Source organism: Chrysochloris asiatica, unplaced genomic scaffold (genome assembly GCF_000296735.1).
Source record: "Chrysochloris asiatica unplaced genomic scaffold, ChrAsi1.0 scaffold00107, whole genome shotgun sequence".
NCBI lineage: Eukaryota > Metazoa > Chordata > Mammalia > Afrosoricida > Chrysochloridae > Chrysochloris > Chrysochloris asiatica.
Genome location: NW_006408625.1, coordinates 5,982,381 through 5,999,675, shown reverse-complemented (window position 1 = coordinate 5,999,675; position 17,295 = coordinate 5,982,381). Strand labels below are relative to the sequence as shown.

Genomic DNA, 17,295 nt, shown 5'->3' with positions numbered 1-17,295 from the left:
GCCATATTGTCTTCCAGAGAGGTTGGACCATTTTGCAATCCCACCAGCAATGCAAGAGTGTCCCAGTCTCTCCACATCCCCACCAGCATTGTCTTCTCCATTTTTCATCTTTGCTGTTATTGTTGGTGTGAGATGATATCGTACTCTGCCATTTTTTGCTGTAAAAAATATTTTTCTCAGTGATATCTTGCTTTAATGAGTGGAATGCAAAATGTAAAGTTAATGTTTATAAAATTTGTTAACAGGATGGAATCCGACGTGGTAGACCCAGAGCGGATACTGTCAGGGATTTAATCAATGAAGGAGAGCATTCATCCAGCAGAATCCGTTGTAACATTTGTAATAGGGTGTTTCCACGGGAGAAATCACTGCAGGCCCACAAAAGGACTCATACAGGTAAGATGAGCAAATTCTAGAGGCCAGAGATGACATTTTACCCAATGCTGGTTTGATGCTTGAGCCTATAAACTAGTTTTTCACTTGCTTTATATTTTCTATTACCACCACTGGTAGTGAAGTTTTTAAAAACAGACCCATGTAGTCAGTTTCTGTTTTGGTGGGAAGGAGTTCTGAACATTTGTTCCATGTAACTTCAAAAGTTACCATGGTAATTAATACATAATGTAACAGGCATGTTATTGCTAAATTTAGTTTCATCTTTGTGCCTTCTTGAATTTGACTAGGTATGCTCTTATATTGTGTCTGTAATTGTTAAAACTCATTTGTAGCCTAAATAAAGTTTATAATATGATTTCCAGAGTCCTCAGTACCATCTTAGTGTAGGCTTAGTCATCAATTCTATGGTGAACTATAGTTTTTTAGAATTAAATGTACTCTAAGCATTTATCTAAAGGTTATCATACATCTTTCTTTATACATAGAAATTGTTGTTGTTGTTAAGTGCCATTGAGTTGGTTCCAACTCATAGTGTCCCGGTGTAGGGTTTCTGAGGAACTGCTGGTGAGCTTGAACCACTGACTTTTCGACTTGCTTTTTAAGTACCATATAGTGAACAACAACAACAAAATATGTTATAGAGGGCCCTTGTTCTCTTCTTAGAGAAAGTTGACCCCAGAAGAAAGAACCTTTTGAATCATCCAATCATTTCCAAACCAATTACTACTGTCTTAGACTTTCTCATGAGTCCTGGTGTGGTGCTGCAGGTTAATGCGCTAGACTGCAAAGTTGGTGGTTCAAGCTCACCAGCCACTCCTTGGAAACCCCATACAGGGTCTCTGTGAGTCGTAATTAACTCTATGGCATTTAACAACAACAAGACCTTCTCATACCCATGTTCTAGAACTACGCTGGTTAGTGTCTTAGCCACTAGTATATGTGGCTATTGAGCACTTGAAGAGTGGCTAGTCCAGATTGGGATGGGCAGTAAATAGACTTCATATGAACAAAAATAAAAGAAAGTAAACAATCTCAGTAATAATTTTTTATATTAATTACATGTTGAAATGGTAATGTTTTAGATACTGTTGTAAGTGCCAAGTTGCTTCTGACTCGTAGCCGCCCTGTATGGGGTTTCCAAGGAGCGACTGGTGAGTTTGAACTTGAGTTAAGTTAAATATAATTAATGTCACCTGTTTCTTTTTGTCCCTGCCCTCAGTGTTGTTGTTGTTAAGTGCTGTCGAGTCGGTTCTGACCCATAGTTACCCTGTACAGGGTTTCCGAGGAATAGCTGGTGAGCTTGAACCACCGACTTTGTAGTTCAAATGGGTTTGCAGTCTGGAGCATTAACCCACAGTACCACACCAGGACTGGCTAAAATACATTGCTTGTATTATGTTTCTGTTGGATAGTTCAAACCCACCAACTGCTCCTTGGAAATCCTATATAGGATCTCTGTAAGTAGGAACTGACTTGATGACACTTAACAGCATATAGAGTAGAGTAGGGGACTTTTGGTGTTATGGTGTAAGACTGGCACTGGACTGCGAACCACAAGGACAACAGTTCAAACCCACACAGGGTCCCTATGAGTTGGAACCCACTCAGCGGCACTTAACAACAACAATCGAGAGCTTGGGCTTGAAAACTGATCCTTTATTTTTTCCACTATGATTATGGTTATCACTGTTTTTTCTTTTGGGTTTGGAAAATGTATTCTGATAATACGGTAGAGTGTTGTTTTCTTAGCTAAATCCCTGAAAATGTTGCTGTTGCTAAGTGCCTTTGAGTTGGTTCAGACTCATAGACACCCAGTATAGGGTTTCTGAGGAGTGCCCAGTGAATTTGAACTGCTTAACTCATGATTCAAACTGAGCTTGCAGTCCTGCGCTTATCCTACAGTGCCACACCAGGAATGCCTGTGAAAATAAAGTTTTAATTTTGAATAATTATACTATAATATGGTATTTAGAAATTTTGGTTTAGGTACTATTAAGTTAAAAGTAGAGTCCTGGTTTTACTTAATAGTGCAAAGTCGGTTTGATCCACAAGGTCGGTGGTTCAAGCTCACCAGCTGCTCCTTGGAAACCCTATACACGGTAGCTATGGGTCGGAACCGACTCGACGGCACTTAACAACAACAAGAAGTAAAAGTGATACTAAGTGAAATACTCCAATTTTGAGAATTTATATATTTTTCAATCTAACTTAACTTCAAATAACTGTGGTCTGGTACACAGACCACAGAACACTTGTTGCCAGCATAGCTAAGACTATGTGACTTCAAGAAAAGAGCCTGAATCCCAGCACTGGATCTACTACTCACCACTATGTGACCGACCTTGAACACTGCATTACCCTGTACTTCGTACTTCACTATGTACTAGGGAAATAAGTGTAATAGCATCTGGGATGGTTTAGGGGATCGACTGTATGATAAAAGGTGAGTTTTGTGCTGGCTTCTCCAGAAGTACCCTGCAGGGAAAGAAACCAGAATGCCAGGCTGTCAGAAGGGGTAAAGGAGCTGCCAATCTCCACCAAGAAAGTTGTCAGTTAGAGAACCAGGAGGGACATTTAAGGGAATCAGTAAGCTAGTGATTCGGATTATGGAGGGTAAAAAAACAACAGTATAAGCCAAAGACAATAGTTTCAAGAATTTGATCCTGAAGTAAAACCTTAAGGCCTGAAGAAAATACGTTTGTGTTTCTAAGCTGAGAGTTGTTTGGTATCATTGAAGGGCTCTTGTTGGTGTTTCCACTTGTAGTGCTATAGAAGCCATGACGTGCTTTATTGTTGTTTGGGAGTATGACCTACACAGAGGTTGAATCTCTTTCATCCCATTTCTTCTTCTCACCTTATTCTCTCAAAAGTAACCTATAACATTTACATACCTAGGTGAGAGACCATATATGTGTGACTATCCAGACTGTGGAAAAGCCTTTGTTCAAAGCGGGCAGCTCAAAACTCATCAACGTCTTCACACCGGAGAGAAACCTTTTGTCTGTTCAGAAAATGGTATGGTGTTTGAAGTTAAGCTTATGAGATCAAAGTTGTGAGTTAAAGGTTAAAATACCTCTGCTTGAATTTTTATGGGGAGAGATTTTTGATACAGATTTTATAGAACATATAAGCTTTAAATACCTTTGCTTGAATTTTTATGGGGAGAGATTTTTGATACAGATTTTATAGAACATATAAGCTTTCTTCCTTGTTAATTATAATCCATATTGAACGTCTTTGAAATGATTGAATTTAAATATATATTATGATGAAAATATTGAAGGGCAATTAAGAATACTATCTGTAGTTGCAGGTAGCAGGAAAATCTACAAAAGTAAGTACAGCCTTTAGAGTAGCCTTTTACTTTGGTTTTGAACTTTTTGACTTAACCCGAAGTAAGCACATTGTCTTTGTTTTCAGTAAAGAGTAGGAGAAATTTTACGTTCTTAACACTATTGCTGATGGTGGTGATTGTGTGCCTTGGAATCGTTTCTGACTCATAGCAACCCTGCGTAGGTTTCTGAGTCTGTAAATCTTTACAGGAGCAGAACATGTCATTTTTCTCCTGAGGAACAACTGGTAGTTTCTAACTGCTGACCTTGAGGTTAGCAGCCCGACTTGTAAACACTGTACTACCAGAGCTCCTGATAGTATTTGCTGATAGTAGTTTCTTACCAGATGTTTTTCTTACGTACCTTTTTACATAGCTATATTTGAAATTATATTTAGTTTTGTTCTGTTGCTCTATGGTTTTCTTGATTATTAAAACAAATGTTAAAAATGTCTGGGAACTATTTTATCTAGAGACTTTGCTTGTGCATGATTGCTTCAGTGATTGCCTTTGTTCATCTTTTGAGACATTTCCTTATTCCAAAAAACGAAGTACTGGTCAGAGGTCTATGACTTGTACCATAGCATGTCATCAAGACAGAAAAGATCCATCTCACCATTCCCCTCACGAGCATTAGTAATACTATTCTATCTGTTAGAGGGTTTTTCCTTTCAAATTATAAAATGCTAAGCCTTACCATCTTCAGTTACTTTTCTTAGCTACTAGGGAAACCAGGCATTTTTCCATATTTGTTTGCGGGATGTACAGATTCTGACAAGTGTTTCCCCTTTGTGTTTTGAAGGCTGCCTAAGCAGATTCACCCATGCAAACCGCCACTGTCCGAAGCACCCTTATGCCAGGCTGAAGAGAGAGGAGCTCACAGACACACTCAGTAAGCACCAGGCTGCGGACAACAAGGCTGCCGCTGCGTGGTTGGCAAAGTAAGGCATTCTGCGTTTAGGCCACTGGGAAAGTCTGTGTTGAGGACTTGGGTTAACATTCTTTCATTTTAAATAAGTTGGCTTTAGGTACATCTTATAAAATATTTGAAATGGCACCATATTTTCTGAAACCACAAAATTGTTGAGTAGCATTCGGATCTGTGTGTGATAGAAGACTACAAAATGAGATTAATAGCTGAGAGTCCAGGCCATATTTTGTTTTGAAAGCATGCCCTTTTTTTCCCCTTTAATCAAGATATACCTCTTTAGTAACTTTCTTTTTCTTTTAAGTGCTTTATGTTTACTGTATTTCATTTGTTGTTAGGGTATACTCTTCATTTTCTTTCTACTAGAGTTAGAAGTTCTGAAGTAAAGTTCCAAACAGCACCCAATTGAATATTTTTTTAATGGCAACAAGGAGACCAGTGCCCAAAACAGCTTCTTAGGATGTATTTTTTAAAGGATTCACTATTGTATATACAGGGAACATAGTGGCTCTTATAAGATAAAGCACAGACTGCCAATCACAGGGTCAGCAGTTGGAACTTACCAGCTGCTCTTCTGGAGAAAGATAGGTTTACTGCTCCCCCCAAAATGTACAGCCTTGGGAACCCTGTATAGGGTCACTATGAGTTGAAACCGACTCGATAGCATTTAACAACAACAATTGTGTCTAGAAGCCAGCAGCACGTGATCATGCCCCTCAGCAGTCACTGGTTTGGTTTGCACTTAGAATAAAGTTCCAGACCCGTAATTGTGCTGCCAAGTTCTGCCCACCAAGTTCTGCCCCACAACTGCCTCCAGCCACACTGGGCTGCATGTGGGCCTCAGTGCTCTGTCAGGGCATCCGTGCACACATCCCCTGTCTACAATGCCCATGCTGCCCGTGTCCCTCTTGGTTTAGCCACTTGCTCACCCTTCAGGTCTAACTTAGGTCCCCTATCATTTGAGGGGCACCTCCTTTCACCTGTTCACCACTTCTTGACACAAGGTTAGACCCACTTACTACTTATAGATGCTTTTATAACACACTGTGTTTTCCCTTTCAGAATATCCACCACCCACTTACTTAGTATCTGTTTTCCCTGTTGCAGCAGATGCTTCACAAGGGCAGGCATTATATTTGTCTTGTTTTCTAGTGTATCTCCAGGGCCTACCACAGCATATGTCCTTGATAAATATTTGAATTAATAAGTCCCATGCTTAGCTTGGGTAAAGTATAAACAAACCAGATAATGGAAGCTGAAAATACGACTTGATTATTTAAGCCAAGAACAGTTTGTCAGCATTGCTACAGAAATTCTCTAGCTGGATGAAATGTTTCATGAGGGCATGAAATTTAGTATCTCTATCACTGCTTACCAGCTGTTCCACGGGAGAAAGATGAGGCTTTCTGCTCTCGTAAAGATTTACAGCCTCGGAAACCCTGTACAGGGTAGCTATGAGTTGGAACCGACTCCACGATACATAATAACAACATCACTGCTTACCTCACTAAACTTTTTTTTTGTATTTTTTATTGTGAATTGAGTGAAGGTTTGTAGAGAAGGTTAGCCATCAGCTTTACAGTCTACAAATCATAGACTTTGTTTCATCTCAATGATTGCAGTCCCCTCCGTGCAACAATAGTTAATCCACTTCCTCCCTATGATTCTTATTTCTATCCCATCCTCCTTCCAAGGGAGTGTGGTGACTCCATAGGAGAAGCACTGGACTGTGACTCACAAGGTTGGCAGTTCGAGCCCACTAGCCACTCCATGGGAGAAAGGTGAGATTTTCTGCTCCTGCAAGATGTAAAGCCTTGGAAACCCTATACAGGGTTGCTATGAGTTGAAGTGGACCCAAAGGCACTTAATAACAGCAACAGCCCTCCTTCCCAATATTGAGCCATGCAGTTCCAGACCAAAAGGGTGACTGAGGGCCATAATCTAGGGTTCTGTTACTCCAGTCTCTTTTTGACCACTAAGCTTAAAAAATTATAAAATTTTTTTTATAATTTTGAGTTTTGTTCCACATTTTCTCCCATTCTAATTAGTACCATCTAATGTGATCCCTTTCAGAACATTTGGTGGTAGTGGTAAATGGACACCATCTAGTTCTTCTGGTCTTAGAGTCATAGAGACTGGTGTTCATGTGTTTCATTTGTCCAAAGAGCTGATTGATTCCGAGTATCTTCAATTTTCACCACTTTTCTTTCTCTGCACAGGGAGAGATCAATGGTTGCACCTTAGATGCCCACTAATGAGCTTAATTTTAAGATCCCAGTAGCTACTCACAAAAGTAGGACGTAGAACATTGTCTTCATGGACTATGTTATGCCAGTTGACCATGGTGTCGACACACCTCTAAGACCAGCAACTCATTCCATCAAGGTGTTTGGTAATGTCTAAGAAGTTTTCATAGCTTTGTCCAACCACATTCATAGATATGTTTGTAGCTAAGGTAAATACCCATGTACAAATACCCTCTGTCAAACCTTTATATATTTGTGGAATACTCTCACTCTTCCTTCTATGCCCATTCAGCCTGTGTATCTGTCCATGTTTCGACCCATAGATCACTGTTGTTGCAGGGTTGTGCATATGACAGTATACTTCTCTTCCCTTTAACTTTTGCTCTCCTCTCTGTGTCTTCCCCTGTCTTCATCATTCTTCTGCCAACCTTCCCCTTATATATTGCCTTTCTTACCACCCAAGTTAACATGTGTCAACTCATGTTAACTAGCCAGTGAATTAACTCCCCTTTCCCTCCCACCCCTGGTAAACATCAAAGAATGTTTCATTTAGCTTGGAAACCTTTTCTTGACTTTTTACATTAGTGTTCTTATATAATATTTGTCCTTTTGTAACTGACTAATTTCACTTAACATAATGTCCTCTAGCTACTAAATTTATTTTTGTCATTCTCCTTTTCTGATTGTCCTTTAAGTTGTACTGAATGAGCTATTTGCATTTCTTTGTTTATGCTTCAGTGGCTACTTACACGTTTTTTCAGTTTGTGTAGTTTGAATTTCCTAAAACCTGGTAGTTATGTTATTATTTTTTAATATAATTTTCTAACAACTTAGTTGAAGTGTAATTAACATACAATGAATTGTACTTCCTAAAAGTATACACATTGATACATTTTAGCACTCAGTGGTTGCTTCAAAAGTTTATGAAAAATTGAATGAAAAGATAATGGGAGTTTTACATAAAACTTTTTGAAGCCCCTGGAATTGTACATCCATGAAACCATCACCACAATCAAGTGAGTGAACATATCCATCACTTCCAAAAGTTGCCTCATAACCCTTGATAATACATCCCTCCAGTGCCTTATAGTTTTCTCTCAACCAACCATTAATGTACTCTCTTTCTCTAAAAATGGGTTTGCATTTTCCAGAATTTTAGACAATATGTATTTTTGTTTGGCTCCTTTATCTCAACATAATTAGTTTGAGGTTCATCTGTGTTGTTGAGTGTATCACCAGTTCACTCCTTTTTCTTGTTGAGTAGTATTCCATGGCACAGTTACACCTCATCTTGTTTATTCACTCATCTGTTGATGGACATTTGTTGTTTTGGGCTATTAAAAATAAAGCTTAAAAAAAAAAGGCTATTTGTCTGGAATCTTAAAAATCTCATGAGCAGCCATCTAAGTTGCAACTATTGGTCTGTCCCTGGAAGAAAAAAGCGTGATGAGAATTGAAGATTCTTGGAATCAGTCCAACAGATTGATGGAACATGTGAACATCCGTTACCACGGCTCTGAGACCTGAGGAACTAAGATTAGATGATGCCTGGGGTCACATTGGGAGGTCCTGGATAGAATGGGAGGAAAATGTGGAACAAAACTAAAAATTATTCAAAAAAAAGACTGAGCCTATACTGGTCAGAAAGAGACTGGAAGAACCTGAGACAATGGCCCTTGACCACCCTCTTCAGGTCTGGAAAGGAACCCAGCCTCGTGGCCCAATTTTCAGCGAAGCAGTAGTTAGGTATACAGTGGGGACAACAATATTGATGAGATATGATCACCATGGAGTGGTCAATCATTAAGAATCAAAAGGGCAACATTAACCTAAGGACAGAGTTGAGAAGGAATGGGAAGGAGGGTGGAGTGGAAATGGAAACCACAGGGAGCAAGTGGGTAACTGTTGTTGCATGGAAGGGTTACAATCATTGAGATGAAACAAAGTGTATGATTTGTTGAACATAAAATTGATGGTCTTGTCTATAAACCTTCAGTCAACTCACAATAAAAAGTTAAAAACAATAGTCTTAGTATAGATTTTTAAAAATGTAATTATACCACTTAAATTTGCATTTCTTTAGTTATCGGAAGGGTTGAGCATTTGCTATGTAATGGTAGTATATTCTTGCATTTTTGAATAAGCTCTCTGTATAGACTTTAATCCCTTTGTCATAGTTTGTAGGTATACCTTTTTACATAGTTAACTCTTTTCCTTCTTTTAATGCTTCATTCCTTTGAAAGTTATCATCTCTGTGCGTGGGAAAGTTTTATCCTATTCTTTCAGTATTTTACTCTATTTCATTCTATGTGGCATCAAGGCCACTATAGTTTAACAGCAACAACACATGATTTGAGAGTTGAATGTGAGACTCAGAACTGTCAGTTTTTTATTATGAGACCCAGAGCAAGTCCCTCAACTTCCTTGAACATCAGTTTTTTGTATCCTAATGTAAATGGGAAATATATGTGAAATCACTTTCTAACTTTTTACACTAAGATATAAAATAATACTGTGGTAGAAACTTCTCTTTTTGAGATGAGTGAACATTTGAGAGTCCTGGTGTGGCCCTGTGGGCTAATGCGTCAGACTGCAAAGTCATTTGAACTGCAAAGTCGGTGGTTCAAGCTCACCAGCTGCTCCTTGGAAACTCTATATGCGTCGGAACCGACTCGACGCCACTTAACAACAACTGATATTACTAATGCATATGCATTTCGTGTAGGTATTGGGAAACGAGAGAGCAGCGGACCCCTACCCTGAAAGGCAAGCTCGCTCAGAAGGCTGACCAGGAGCAGCAAGACCCTCTGGAGTATCTTCAGTCTGACGAAGAGGAGGATGACAAGGAGACGAGCGGGGCCCAACGGCGGTTGCAGGAGCAGAGGGAGCGCCTGCACGGAGCCCTGGCTCTCATCGAGCTCGCCAACCTGACTGGGGCGCCGCTCCGCCAGTAGCCGGAATACTGACTTTTCCACTGTACAGAAGTACTGCCCATCGGACTTCAAAAGTAGATCCTTGGGCATAAGCTAAAGCACCTTATTTGCTTTTCATAGGCTGCTATTCCGTAGAAATGTATGAAGAATGTCATTGCCCTAAAATATGGGGTGAGAAAGAATTGCACTTTTTTTATATATGGAAATGGATTTGCTGTAAAGTTTAAAATATTTTGTAAATATGGGACTGCACAGTACAGGGTAGAACTATATTGTGGGAAGCTAGATTTTGCAAGTTTAATGCATTCATGGGAAGCAGTTCTCACGGAAAGCACTTTCTGAAAAAATCACTTGTGTGAAACATCAGAATAGTACACATGGCCAAAGAAGTGAGTAGATTATTTATAAGATCATTTTTTAACAATGTATATTAGTATGTTTAACGATACTGTAAACACTGAAGCAAATAGGAAAGTATAAGATGTGTGTGGAAGGTATATATTTTTAAATTGCAAAATAGTTGCCCAGTGAGGCTAGAGATTGGAAGCTGTTATAAAAAGTATGGACTTAGAAGAAAATAGATAATAGAGGATCTGGGTAAGATGGACAGTGACTCAAAAATTTCTCATTGGAATAAAGTCAGCCGTATTCTATCTTTGTGGGCTTTACAGCTTCTAGGATGTTTAGATTTGAAAAGCACTTGCCATCCCTAGCATATTAACTTGGGAACTTTTGCACATTTCATATTTTTTCATTTGCTGAAATTGAGTGTTTAATCTTGCAAAGTCTAGGTAACATGGTAATTGATAATTTTTAAAATATATATTATGGGCCCTGTAATGAGATTTGGCACTTGGATTTGTGTTAATAAACGAGACATCTACAGGGTTGTTTTGTAATGAACTGTTTCTAAATCTCTTGTTAGCAAACACTAAATTGTAATTGTACTGCTTCTTTAGAATCATTAGCAAGTGGAAGCCTCCATATTTATATTTTCAGTGCATAAAGCTACCTTGCTTTACTTCAGAATAACATGCCAAACTATTTTGTGTTCACTAAATTTAGCTATTAATTAAACACTGCAGGAAATATTAGCTCAAATAAGTAGGCTTCTAGATTAGTTTTTACTGCAGGTGTGTTAACTTGTGTGGTGGTTTTAAACCATTTTCCCAAATAGATTAAGTTATTAAACATCACTTTTATGTATGTACTGAAGCATGAACAGAAAAATCAAGAGCTGAGCAGTCCACCTCCTATATATGTAGGTGTAAGCCTCAAAAATTTGAGCTTTTGTTTAAGCAGAAACTAAAGAACATGCATAGCATGGTAAACCTCAGAATACTAGAGGGAAATATGGGTTCTTCAGCGCCTTATTTTCCTTTTTGAATTGAAGTAATATCTTACAGGTGTAGTTTAAACATTACTAGAATGTAGTCTTCTTTATTAAAAAATCCTAATGTGTTGCAGTACATAGATAGTTTAAATATATAGCCATGGGGAAAGGGGAATATGTAAATGTCTTGAAAAGTAGTGAAAGTGTGAAAGAAGATATAGTAACAAATAATGTGTATGAAGAGGACGTACTTTAAAAATGTAATTCCTCTGTACAGTAAATTACAAATCTTGAGGGGTTTTTTTTTTGTAATAAGAGAATTTATATTTGTAATGGTCAGAGAATTTTGTTTTTAATCTGGTATATAGAATTTTAACTTTGAGCACTTATAAACATGGGAACATCTGAATTTCTTTGTTTAGATTTCTACATTTCCTCTAGAATTTTTCCTTTCAAATTTGATTTAAATGAATTAAAACAAAGCATAAGAATGAAAAAAGCAAGACTCATGAGTCCTGGGAAATTGAAAATTTTATGAATTTACCTAAAGAACAGAGGGCAGTAAGAATTTTAAATACAAATACTTGCCAATTTACAGATAATAAAGTTGAAGGCTTTCAAAAGTAAGAGTTTGGTTTCTCCATTCAGCTTTTGCCAACCATAATAGTTATACAGTTGCAAACTTTTTTTTTTTCTTGTATAATTGGAACAGTTTAAGAATGATCACAACTACTTACTATAGAAACATTTAAAATGTTCTATTGATAGAAGCTATAAATTCAGACAAAATACGTTGGAATCTAAAATTTGAGGTGTGTTAAGACTGCTTTTTGTTTTAAAATTGTGGTTTATATTCAAATTTTTGAAGTGTTTTATGCTTCAGATGGCTAAATTGTAGTTTGGTAGAGTTAACAGCATAAGAATAAACATGCTGTACTTTTAAAAGATGCTTTAAATAAAATTTATTTTAATTTAAAGAGTATAGTCTTTCTTACTCCTTTTGTACTTTTTCTATAAACAATATTAATCATGATTAAAAAATGTAAACAATAGAAAAATCTGTAATCCTACATTCTAACATCATTATTATTTTGGTGTATTTTGTATTTCTTTCTAGTTTTATGTTGTTGTTGTTTAGTTCCATCCAGTCAATTCTGATTCTAGTGACTCTGTACAGGGTTTCCGAGGAGCAGCTGGTGGGTTTGAACTGCCTCTTTTGCATATAGCAACCATAGTTTGAATTGCCTTTTTTTTTTTTTAATTTTAAGGTTTTTATTGTGGATTGAGTGAAAGTTTATAGGGCAGATCATCACTTTTACATTCAACAAATCATATACATTGTTTCATTACAATGATTATAATCCCCTCCATGTACCATCAGTTAACAGTATTTCTCTCTATTCACTTTAGCTTGTTTTTTTTTTTAAAACAAAAACAAAAAACACTCAGGCATATATAATAACTTACATCTCCAAAGGGCACATTCTGCAAGTCTGCTCCTGGCCACCAGCTCTTAGTCCCTCTCTTCTTAGTTGATGAATTTAGAGTCCTCAGCCACTTGCCTCCTTCTCTCCATGCCCACATCTCTGCCTCCATATCTGGCACTGCTGCTTCTTTGGATAAGGTCCTGCATTCTGCTTGTGCTCTTCTCCCTTGATGGTCCTAGGATCCTCTGTTTCTGGACTATAAGATTAACCACTCCCCTGTTTTTGTTACAAAACTTCTACCTTTACAATTGTGACAGTCGCAATTAGTTATAATTATTCACTATTGAATCATATGGATCTTATCCCTGTCTCTTTTCACCAGACCCATCTAGACAAGAAGAAAGCTATTCAGTGGGGACTCTTTCTACCCCCATCCCATACTGTTAAACTGAACTCTCTTGAAACCTTGTAAGCCAGTGCCTTTATTGGCCCTCATTTTAGGTAGTTAATGTCTAAATTAAGGAGCTTTGGTAGTGTAGTGGTTACTAATCAGACTGCAAACTGCAAGGTCATCAGTTTGAAACTACCAGCTGTTCCTGGGAGAAAGATGAGGCTTTCTGCTCCCATAAAGATTTACAACCTCAGAAACCCTGTACAGGGTTGCTATGAGTCGAAACCCACTCCACGGCACGTAACAACAACAATGCCTAAATTGCCTGTCCCTATCTATCCTGTGTATAGATAGGTATTTAGAGTTACTACCTCTGTGACTATAGGTCAGGTTCATAAAATTGTAGCAATTTACCCTTGTTTCCTTTATAAAAAAAAAAAAAATATATATATATATATATATATTTTGGGTAATCTTCATCTAGTGGAGTTCTGATTATCAAGCCATTGAATTGCCTTTTTCTTTAAAATTATGTTATTTTCCAACTGCTCCTTGGAAACCCTATCCAGGGTTACTATGAGTTGGAACCGGCTTGACAGCACCTAACAACCACATCTGGCTCGTTAGAGTTCTAGTGTGGTGCTGTAGGATAGGCACTGACTGGATTGCTAACCACAAGGTCAGTGGTTCAAACTCACCAGATGCTCCTCTGAAACCCAATATAGGGTCTCTATGATTGGGAACCCGCTTGACAGTCCTTAACAACAACATCCGGCTCAGTATTGCAATGTTAAAAATACCTGTAGGGATAAGTATTGGACTGTTGCCAGTCCTAGCACAGATCTTGGAGCCCTGGTGTGGTACTTAGATAAGTGGTGGACTGCTAACCACAAGGCTGGCAATTCAAACCCACCAGCCACTTCTTGGAAACCCTGTACAGGTTCGCTATGAGTTGGAACTGACTCATGGCACTTAACAACATCATAGGCCTTAAGATAACAAGGAACTGGGATTTCATTTCACTTATATTTAGCATGTATTGAACCTTGGGATTATTTTTCCAAGAATCCACTCAGAGTGTTCTCTCTTAAGAGTCAAGCAAAGTGGCTTTTTGCCCCCATCAATATTCACTTGTGATAACATGTGACATAAAATTTGTCATTTTAACCATTTTTAAATGTATAATTCAGTGTCATTGTTATTATTGTGTAATCATTACTACTATTTCTAAAACATTCATCACTTCAAACAGAAACTTTGAACCTATTAAGCATTAGCTCCCAGTTCCTCCCTCTTCCTAACCCATGGTAACCATTAACCTGACCTCTATTTTTATGCATTCTGGATATTTTTCAGTTTTTCTTAGTAGATCTTTAGTAGTGTATTTGCAGTGGTAAGGTTCAGCCTGTCTGTGCAGAAAAGTTCACAAGCAATGATAAATGATGTAAGTTGTAATTAAGTAAGGTAGTATACCCAAGAGCCAATTAAATGCAAATATGATGAAGGTTGAGTATGACTTAACATGGCTTCAAAAATACTGTTTTGCAGTCAAAATATTTATAGGCTCACTAGCCTTTTTGAAGAAATTAGCCAATATGACTTAAAAGTTCAAATTTTCTTTCAACTTAACTCAAATGCTTGTTATTCAAGTAGATTCAATTTCTATTTTAAGGCAGGGTGATATTGTATGTGTTTGGTGTGTTTTGAGTCATTTGGGCTCTTATTGTCTTGACTATTTTCTGAAAGTTCTGTTTTAGTTTTAGTCAGGGCTGAAACTTTTTCAGTGTTTAGTCTGACTTGTTCAATGCCTACAAAAGAGAAATAGTTGTCCCACACATTGATGCAGTGTGACTCAAATTTCTACTTAACTTGAAAATTTTATCAATTCTGAGAAAACTAAAATTTCAGTTTTTTAAAAGTTAATTATTTGGGATGAGTATCTTGAAGAAATGCTAGAGTAGGATGATTGTCCAGAATTGGCAGTTGTGGGAGGCTCCCCTTCGAGTAAGGTGAACTAGAAAGACAGATGTTTAATTGCTATCCAGGCGGCATAAGCGGCATATAAATGGGCACCCGAGGCGCATTCAGAGACGAGAACGTCCCCGGAGGCAATCTATAGTTGTCCTAAGCCAGCCATTTCACTGCTAGGTGCCCGATGGTTTTTGCAAACATTCACAAACTTTTGTGTTAACTGTGAGCACTGCATGGTATACGTATATATGCTGTTTACGCGAACCTGTTATAGGTGGTGGTGGTGGAGGGTTTACAATATTTACCCAAGATAAATGAATACGCATGTCTACACAAGAACTTGCACACAAATTTTTAAGTTTTTATTGTGAATTATGTGATAGTCTCATACAATGTTTGTCTAATTTCACTCAGCATTAACTGTCCTCCAGGTTCAATCATGTTTTGAGATATTTCACAGATTCATCATTATTCTTCAATATTTTGTATTATTTTATTGTGTGTCTGTACCAAACTTTGCTTAACCAGTCTTCTGTTAGTGGACATTTAGGCTGTCTCCATCTTTTTTTTTTTCAGTTTTAAGACTTGGGTTTTATTTCTCTTCATAACTTTCATATTTTTAAAAAATGTTGTATGTGATAGTTTACATGGGAGAACATTAGCTTTACATTCGTCCTATCTTATCGTTTCATTGCCATGATTACAATCCCCTCCATTCATCATCAAACAACCAAAGGGTATACCCCGCAAGCCTGCCCCTGGGTCGTCAGCACACAGCCCCTCTCCGTCCATACATATCTCCATGCCTATCAACCGGTAAATGGATAAAACAAATTGATGCCATTCAACAACTTAAAATGAACAAATTTCTGGAACCCAAAACCGTATGGGGGGATTAAAAAAATAATACATCGAGAGAAAAGAGCCTTAAAAGTGTATATGATCACTTTTGTGAAACTCTAGAAAAGGCAAACTTAGCCTACAGGAATTGAAATCAGAATGAGATGAGGGTGCTGACGTCAAGGGGGACTGGAAATCTAGGGGCTGATGAAAACGCCGAATGCTTTAACTGGCGGGTACACAACTCACCCAACTGGACACGGGAGGTCTGCATTTTATTGTTTGTAAATTTCATCTTCAAACAAAATTTTTGGGGGGTGGAGCTAAGGAGAAGAAAGCAAACCGGGCCCTGAGACTGAAGCACCGTTTCTTTGAAAAGGAGCACTCTGGAAGAAGGGATGGGGGGCGTTTAATCTTCCAAACACGTTTCTTTTCTCTATTTAGACTGGAGGCAGAAGGAGGCGTTTATATGCACCGTCAATCCGAGGATAAAGTCCAGGCACACAGTATCCGGAACCAACTGTTTTGGGGAGCTCATAGGGGGCGGGACGGACCTGGGGTTCGCGTTGCAGCTCTTTCAGTTTCTGCCGCGCCCTCTTCCCCTGGAGGCCAGGGGCGGGGACGGAACTGGGGCCCTAGTCGGAGCCAGGCCAGTCTGCGGCGGAGGCGGCAGGCGGCAGGACATGACGGCGGGCGGCCAGTCCGAGGGTGCGGACGCAGATCCCACCTCCGCACAGCTATCTTTCCGGACAGCCAAGCTGCTGTCGGCGCTGTTCTACGGGACCTGCTCCTTCCTCATCGTACTGGTCAACAAGGCGCTGCTGACCACGTACGGGTGAGGCGGGTTGATGGGTCCGGGCGGGGGCCTGCACGGAGCGCCCGGCTGCGCAGCAGCCACCTGTCCCAGGAACTTCCGACTTCGCGGCGCCAAGCTCCTGGGTTGCGGCTGGCGGGAGCGGTGGAGGCGCCGGGGGACCTGTGCAGTGCAGGCGGCTCCTGCCCTGCGTGCACTTCGGCCGCGCCCAGGTCAAATGGCGCAAATTTCAGTGCCAATGAAACTGGCTGTGTGCTCCGCACATTTACCGAGTTTTCAGAAAGGGTCCGGCCCTTCACAGCTTTCTCAAAGCCGAGTTTCACCTATTTGGTGACTGCGAATTCACCTATTACTGCAGAACCCCCTCGGTAGCTGGGCTTTCAGAGCCCAAATGTTTTAAAGTACATGAGCAACCGTTTCAGAGTGTATTTTAAAGATGAATAATTATTTTTATAATCAGATTAGTTTTAAGCTGATAAATTAGTACTGATTACAAAGAATGATTATACCATTCATTCTCAAATTACCAAGTCTATTCATGGAAAAGGAGTAGGATAAGCAGTGGACTGCTGATTGGCAGTTCAAACACACCAGCCCCACATTTGTCATGGAGCAGTCTCTTAGCTTTTTTTTTTTTTTTTTCATTTACAAAAGCTAGATAGTAACAATTGTGTTGCAGGTGGAT

At 38.9% G+C, this 17,295-nt stretch overlaps 2 protein-coding genes across 3 annotated transcripts in view; both read left to right on the top strand.

The window, feature by feature from the left end:
* ZNF367 (zinc finger protein 367) overlaps nucleotides 1–10,021 on the top strand; it is a 30,254-nt gene extending 20,233 nt beyond the window's left edge. The window contains exons 2-5 of the mRNA XM_006867644.1: nucleotides 246–396; nucleotides 3,292–3,411; nucleotides 4,530–4,668; nucleotides 9,627–10,021. Of these exons, the coding sequence (XP_006867706.1) occupies nucleotides 246–396; nucleotides 3,292–3,411; nucleotides 4,530–4,668; nucleotides 9,627–9,855 (639 nt within the window). The 3' untranslated portion in view covers nucleotides 9,856–10,021. The remainder of the gene's footprint in view (nucleotides 1–245; nucleotides 397–3,291; nucleotides 3,412–4,529; nucleotides 4,669–9,626) is intronic.
* Nucleotides 10,022–16,442: 6,421 nt separating this feature from the next.
* SLC35D2 (solute carrier family 35 (UDP-GlcNAc/UDP-glucose transporter), member D2) overlaps nucleotides 16,443–17,295 on the top strand; it is a 140,732-nt gene continuing 139,879 nt past the window's right edge. Inside the window, exon 1 of one of the 2 annotated variants that reach the window (XM_006867643.1) lies at nucleotides 16,443–16,631. In XM_006867643.1, coding sequence (XP_006867705.1) covers nucleotides 16,480–16,631 — 152 coding nt within the window. In that variant the 5' untranslated portion in view covers nucleotides 16,443–16,479. The remainder of the gene's footprint in view (nucleotides 16,632–17,295) is intronic. The other variant, XM_006867642.1, reaches the window with a different exon arrangement.